Source organism: Beta vulgaris, chromosome 8 (genome assembly GCF_026745355.1).
Source record: "Beta vulgaris subsp. vulgaris cultivar EL10 chromosome 8, EL10.2, whole genome shotgun sequence".
Classification (NCBI taxonomy): Eukaryota; Viridiplantae; Streptophyta; class Magnoliopsida; order Caryophyllales; family Amaranthaceae; genus Beta; species Beta vulgaris.
Window position 1 is genome coordinate 59016573 of NC_079209.1, and position 7859 is coordinate 59024431.

General features: G+C 33.5%; 1 protein-coding gene across 1 annotated transcript; it reads right to left on the reverse strand.

The window, feature by feature from the left end:
- Window positions 1–6270: 6270 nt before the first annotated feature.
- On the reverse strand, window positions 6271–7859 carry LOC125492407 (MLP-like protein 34). Its single transcript, XM_057391124.1, has 2 exons — window positions 7602–7859; window positions 6271–6821 (listed from the first exon to the last, which is right to left on the reverse strand). Exons 1-2 carry the CDS (start codon window positions 7789–7791, stop codon window positions 6544–6546), a joined length of 468 nt encoding a protein of 155 aa, XP_057247107.1. The 5' UTR covers window positions 7792–7859; the 3' UTR covers window positions 6271–6543.

Here is a 7859-nt window from a genome sequence, read left to right on the forward strand (position 1 = left end):
TGAAACGGGGGAGTATATTTGATGGCAATGTTGTATTTTCCTCCTCTCTTTCATCTTCATCGTTCAAATTGATCCTCCTTTCGTTTTCATCTTTCCTTTTCTCTCCCAATTATATATTACTTTTCATGTTAACAATCAACAAAAAAGTTAAACCTAACCTACGATATTGTTGTCCAATGAAAAATGGAAAAATCATTTTTCACCAAACCAAACAAATAATGACAATGCATTTGATTAACAATATATATAGAGTTAGTTTTGCGTGGATCCGGTCCACAATAATATTATTGTGGACCAAATTCACTTATTTAATATAATGATCCTTTTTTCATATAGTAATCTTTTAAAATCTTAAGTTATACTTTATAGTTACTATTTATCATAGTGACATTTTTTTAATATAGTCCTTTTTTTTGTTTATCATAATGAAATTTTCACTTTGTGACATACTAATTTTTTCTTTTCACATAGTCAAATTTTACAATCTATATCTACTATATATATTTTTTATTTAGTGATCCTTCTCTCATAAATCATATGAATTAACATTAAATTTACACTAATTTATTGTGGTCGGATTAAGTCCATGTAAGTTTTTATATGTCATGGAGAGAATAGGAAAGGAGGAAGAAAGTGAGGGAACCATATTTGCCCTAGAGAGAGAGTAAGATTTAGAGTAGTTGACAACTCCCTCAAATTCAGCCTGGATTTGACTCTTACCAAATTTGTTTTGAAATGATTTATCTCATCCTATTCCTCTTACGAAAATCGATGTTACCATATCAAAACACTTAGTATCTAAATCTCTATTATTATACCCCCTCCGTTTCATTCTAATTTACACACACTTTTTATGCATGTCAATGCAAAATTTTGAGAACATATATATTTAGTTTTGTATTTGTAAAAATTATAAAAAGTACATTATTAATAAAATACTACCTCCGTTTTCTAAAGATCTTCCTTGTTACTGTTCCTACATATACCAAGGAGGATTCATTTGTGTGGGGGTATGGGGCAGGTAAAATAGGAGAGAGAAAGGGAGTAAAATTGAATTAATAATGTAATGGTAGACCATGTGATAGGCACATGAGAGAATAAAAAGAGAAAAAATTCCAAATAAGGAATAAAGTAAAAGAGGGAAGGTCTTTTGAAAACACACTTAAACGGAAAGAGAGAAGATCTTTAGGAAACGGAGGGAGTACATGTTATGATGAATCTAACAAGATCCCACATGACTATATTTTCATCTGCGTATAAATCACAAATGATGGTCAAAGTGAAATTTGTGAATAGTGTAAAATATCAAAGTATAACAATTAATATGGAACATAGAGAGTATAAGCCAAGAGGGAGGTATAGTGTCCCCTCTTGAAAATACTTATATACTCTTAATCTCACAAAAAATAATAAAGAAAAGATTTTCTTAATTCTTTTCTCATTTACAAATATGGGTAAAGGAGAGTTATACATTACCCAGGGCCGTCTTAAACTATTTGGGGGCCCTGTGCTATTTATAAAATCATATTTAACAGCTTTGAGATATTTGCATCTTTTTTTTCATAATCAAGCAACCTTTTTTTAATACTCCTTATTTTATAATTAGACAATCAAAGAAGTTTAAATGTTTTATGTATTGGGAAATAATGAACCAAGCAAAGTTTGGTCTAGTGGTAAAGGTTTGACCTCATGAGATCAAATCTCACTAGGTGCTTTTTGCAGGTGAGGTTTCCCTTAAATAAAAAAATATTGAAAAACAATGAATAAAATCATATACAAAATTTATAGTTTTCTATAGACTTGTAATAAAGGTGTAGAATGTAGATGACTTATGGTTTTATTTGAATGGAATTGTCATTTCATATGGTTATGATTACATGAATAATAAGGTGAAATGATTGAAAACCGGCAATAGACCTAGTTTTTTGAAAAATAAAAGTTTAGAAGGTGGAAAATATTAATAGCCAAGTTTCCAAAAAAATAAATTGTAGAGAGAAAATTAGAATACCCCCTCCTTAAGCGTTTGGTGGAGAAAAATTCTACAAAAAGTCTCACTACTTGGTTGAATACTACTTTATAATCTGTTCTTCATCTGATATTGATATTTTTTTGATTCAATTTCAGGATAAAGTATATACAACATCAACTACAGATGATTTGCCAGCTGGGAACTGCTGCCTTGTCTGTATGGAAAACCGTGGGTGTCATACAGTTCTCTCAAGAACAAAACTCATGACTAAGTTGATCAAAAGGAGGAAGGCCGAGGAAGTTTTTGCCATATTTGAAGGCTTGATGGAAGAGGGACACAAACCAACTCTTGTGACATATACTACACTATTAGCTGCCCTTACTGCCCAAAAGAAGATCAAATCTATTCCTTCTCTCATCTCTATGGTGGAAGAGAAAGGAATGAAACCAGACTCGATTTTCTTCAATGCTGCTATCAATGCTTATTGTGAAGCAGCTGACATGAAAGGAGCAATAAAAATATTTTACCGGATGAAGCAAAATGGCTGTAACCCCACTATAAGTACTTTCAATACATTGATGAAAGGATATGGCCTTGTAATGTCTGAAGAGGGGAATGTCAAACCTAATGATATGACTTACAATATTCTAGTTCGAGCATGGTGCAACAAGAACATAAATGAAGCATGGAATGTAGTGTATAAAATGGTGGCCTCGGGTTTACAGCCTGATGTTGTCACCTACAATACATTAGCAAGGGCTTATGCACAGAGTGGAGAGACTAATAAAGCTGAGGCAATTATACATGAAATGCAAAAGAATAAAACTGAGCCTAACGAACGGACATGTGGCATCATCATTAGTGGATATTGCACTGAAGGAAACATGGTTGATGCGTTACGTTTTCTGTATCGGATGAAGGATCTGGGAGTGCTCCCAAATCTTGTTGTGTTTAACACGCTTATCAAAGGATTTTTAGACACTATGGACACTGATGGTGTTGATGAGGTATACTTATATATATCTTCTTTTTCTTTTCCACGATGATTTTGTATTTTCCATATCAGTTATGCAAAAGGCTTCAATTAAGTCACACATCCACCATTCTTTCTCTGCATCTAAAGATTGTTTAAGCTACATCCAGGACAGAGGAAATATGTTATATACAAAATATGCTTTTCTACATTAGATTCTCTTATGATGTGAACCTATTGCTTCTCACAGGCGTTGACTTTGATGGAAGAGTTTGGGATCAAGCCAGATGTGGTAACATTTAGCACAATAATGAATGCATGGAGCTCAGCAGGACTAATGACAAAATGCAAGGACATGTTTAATGACATGGCAAAGGCTGGTGTAAAACCTGATATCCACGCGTTCAGCATTCTTGCAAAAGGTTATGTTCGTGCAGGTGAACCTGATAAAGCCGAAACTCTCCTGATGTCCATGGCTGAATCGGGTGTTCATCCAAATGTTGTAATATTCACTACTGTTATCAGTGGTTGGTGCAGTGTAGGAAAGATGGAATATGCAATGCGAGTGTTTGAGAAGATGAATGAGATGGGGGTTTCCCCTAATCTGAAAACATATGAAACTTTGATATGGGGTTTCGGGGAAGCTAAACAGCCCTGGAAAGCAGAAGAATTGCTTCAGAACATGGAAGAAATGGGTATATTTCCTGAAGACAGCACTATCCGGCTTGTTGCAGATGCTTGGCGTTCCATTGGTTTGATAAATGAAGCCCAAAGAGTGATGAAGTTTCAAGGAGCTGAGAAGTGTTGACTTCAGAGAGAACATATCAAGATCAAAAGATTGAGGGTAATTCTAAAGTACTTAAACAACTGGGTTCTTTGCAACTGACCAAAAAGGGGAAGCTGCTGCAAATACCAGAAAATGGGTAAGGAATGTATCAGCAGGAAGAAATGTCAGATCTTTTGCTCGTCGATGTGGATTTGGTGTAAGGCAGTATTTTGTATGCCGGAAGAAGTTCCTCAATGAGGTTCATATACCAGGGAGGTTTGTAAATTCATGTAAAGCAGTGATATAGAGTTTGTAAATTGATGGACAGAGTTGATGGATTCAGTCAACTGACTAGAATTTGGCTGACATGAAGTTGTCATACACAAAATTTGAACTATTGGAACACTTTCTTGGTAAGGAAACATCTTTTGTGGTTTAGTAGAAAGATTAATTGAGCTTCATGATTCTGGATCAAGTTCTTCAGAGTTCAATTCCAGGTGATTATACATAATATATTATTTGCAAAAATTTCTGTAAACAGTAAGCACACTTCAAATGCAGATAATTGTAATTAGAAAAATACTACTGTAATTAGTGAATATATGTTGTTTCCAGGTGCCTTGTTGGATATAAAATTTTGCCTTGTTAGATGTTGATTAAAATAAGCTGGATACCTGTACTACAGGGATTCTTGACAAATAGTATGTTCATGTGACAAAAAGAAGCATAGTTTGGATTTAAAGCACAATATACCTCTAAGATTATTGTACTTCTTTTCAAGGTGGTGGTTTTTTTTTTTTTTTTTTTTTGACTTAGTTGGAGATATGTAGACTAATTGAAACATATTTTAACAAGTTGAACTAGTTTTTAGGCCTGTGCTCCAGGTAATTATTATTTTTATTTATTAATATCTTACTTTGAAATTATACACAAACATTACTTGGTTTAGTGATTGAGATATTAGTATAGTAACTTGAAGTTGTAAGATCAGATCTTATACCATGTATTTTTTAATTTTTTTTATGTATGTGCTTCAAACACATTTTAAATACTCCGAGAGCACTAAGAAAGCTTAGATGCATTGTCCAAAGTTAACTAAATATAGGAAAAATTACCTGTATATACGTAAATATTTACCGTTTAAGAAAAACACTTACAATCTGGTGAGAAAAGTTGTTCCAAAAACAATATTTCATTTGGCTGAAATGGTTGGCTATTAAGACATTGTTCCATTGTTCCATTATTTATATAAATGTGAGTACTATTTCTTTTCTAGTGACTGTGGAGCATTTGTTAGCGAGCTGTTTTAATCATATTTAATGGCTTATTTAGTGGGATCACATAATACATCAACATCTTAACCGTGAAGAAGCATATTCTTAAATAAGAAATCTTGTTACCAAAAGAATAATTAGATATATTGACTACTATTTAAATTATACACTGATATACGTGAAACTTAAATGATCCAATTATAGACAAACTCAAGAAGTAAACATTAGGCCTAGGGTTTATAAGATAAGCATAAAAAAGCAAATATAACTTGATAACTTATTTACAAATAATTAAGTGAACTTGATCAAATTTAGTCTGCTTTGACCATTACAATCAAACCCCACATATTACAAACACGTAGTTATTGGCCATACATACATATATGACACAGAATCACAAGATAGCCAACTAAGGAACAGTTAAGCTTAGCTTGAATTACTTTGGGTGAGACTTCACTTCATGACCTCAAGTTTAGGGATCTTAGTACTATAGAGTGAGGGTACTTGAAAGAAGATCCCCCTTACCATTTCCGCTCTTTCCAAGTATTTGAGCCTCTGGGTTAAACCTTGTACAAGGATAGCCCAAAAGTTATTCATCTTACCAATCTTTAAAAAAAAAAGTTCACCAAGGAGCAGGGACATCCTTTATTTAGTTTAACACCGTCTTGCTTTCATTCCTGATTTCAAACTCATAAACCATCTTATGAGCAAAAATTCAGTTTCAGCTATTCCTTTAACACAATACACAATCATTTTAGTACCTAAAATATGTTAGTGCTTATTTTATCATTTAAGATAACTAAAATGGATCGCCAAACAAAGCTAATCTAGTTCTAACACATTATTGATTATATATTATTATTTCTAATGCATATTACAATAATACATGATGATACAATAATAATCAACACTCATACACGTGTATTGCTGCCATACAAATAACAATGCATATTACAAATACACATCTCCACAAACCTTGGTACATCTTCAGTCTCGATGGTAGAAGCTATAACCCTTCAGCATGGAGTCAGGCTAGCAATTCAAAATGCTATTACTCATCTCCACATCGAAGGAGATAACCTCATGGTTATCAACTCCATCAAAGGCATCTAGTCCCCCCTTGGCAGATCGCCCAAATCATTTAGGATATCCAGATTTCTCTCCGCTCCACTTTTTCTTGAACCATTCGACATGTCTACTGGGAAGCAAATAAAGCAGCAAATTGAATTATCAATGTTGGGCACCTCAAAGATTCTAGTTTTTGTATTGAAAATCGTACTCATTCAACTCTTCCTAACCTTCTTTTTCCTTACTTTTATAAAATAGATTAAAAATATTACAAATACACAACTGTAATTTTTTTTTATTGACCGATTCACACTGGTACACTCATAATGACCCACATATCAGTAAAAAATGTAAATAATTAAATACATCCCTTATTTAGTTTGAAGTACTTAGTTTGCAAACAACCAAACAAAAACATATCCAACTTAATTCATACAATATTTTGGATCCAATAAACTGATAAACTGGTGAACTTATTGACTTAAAACATCGTTCACTTTTTTATTCCATGGTGATGATCATCCAAATCTTTGGTAGCAGCAAGCCAGGAATCAAGCAATTCAGATGGTTCAGGGATACCAGGATGCTGCTTCTCATATTTTAATGTCCACGTCCCTATGCTGGTTTTCTCATCCTTGGGTATCACATGGAATTCCCCTGTAAGAGTCTTATACTCATCCAATAAATCGCCTTCAATCACTCGGTATCTCACATACTTCTTCTCTTCATCAATCTCTTCAAGTATACTCTTTGCTACGCAAGACTTCCCACCTAATTAATTAATTAAACCACAAGGTTAATATACATACATAGGAGTACTTCATATTATATATATGCTTTTCGGATTTTATTAGTTTATCTATTTCTTTTAGCATAGAGTTTTAGGAGAAATAGGGTATGTGAGTCATATGAGGGAAGTGAAAGTATTAATCTGTTGCGTTTGCGTATTGTATTGAAGTTAATGTTGAGAGCGAAGAGAATAGAGTGAGCAAAACTTTATTGTAAAGACTAAGAAATGGGTAAAAGTAATGATTTTTTTTTATTCGGTAATTTACTGGCCAAGCAAGCTTGGCCCTCATGAGGGAGGAGGTAAGAAAGAGATCCCAACCCATAAAGAAATTTCCAGAGACTGGAAAGTGGGAATTCATATCCAGAGGCATAAATCTATCCAAACACCTTAAATATGGGGTTGATGAGAATCGACCTCCCGACCATGAGGTTGGGAGGTGGGAGCTCCAATCATTGGGCTCCCACATAATTCTCGGGTAAAAGTAATGAATGACGATCCAAAAAAAAGTGGGTAAACTAATAAAAATTGAAGGAAGTAGTAATTAGTTATCATGTGTTTGATTAGCAATTACATTGTCAAGTGTAGTTTCTTAATTAAAGTTGAAAAACTTATTAGGGCCAAGTTTTTGTTCCCCAACCTTTAGAAAAAATTTAATTCTTTCCAATTATATTGCATACAATATATATATACATAATTCGAAATACCAATTATAATAGCACAAGAGTACGTAGATGAATATTTAATTTCAATAAGAGACATACCTAAAGTGTAGTTCCAAACAGTTGTACAGCCAACTTTACCGTGGTCTCCCTCATGTAAGTCAACAGCTTGAACAAAATGAGAGGCTGCATGGGAAACATGATGAGGTTTACTCGAAAGTATGTCATGGAGGACATCTGCAGCACTTTCTCTGATCTCAACCTCACCTTCAAGCTTACGTTTAAGACTCATACTTTCTCACTCTTATACAACTTTAGAGATTACACTTTAATTACAGTATGTCTGATATGTTATCTCAC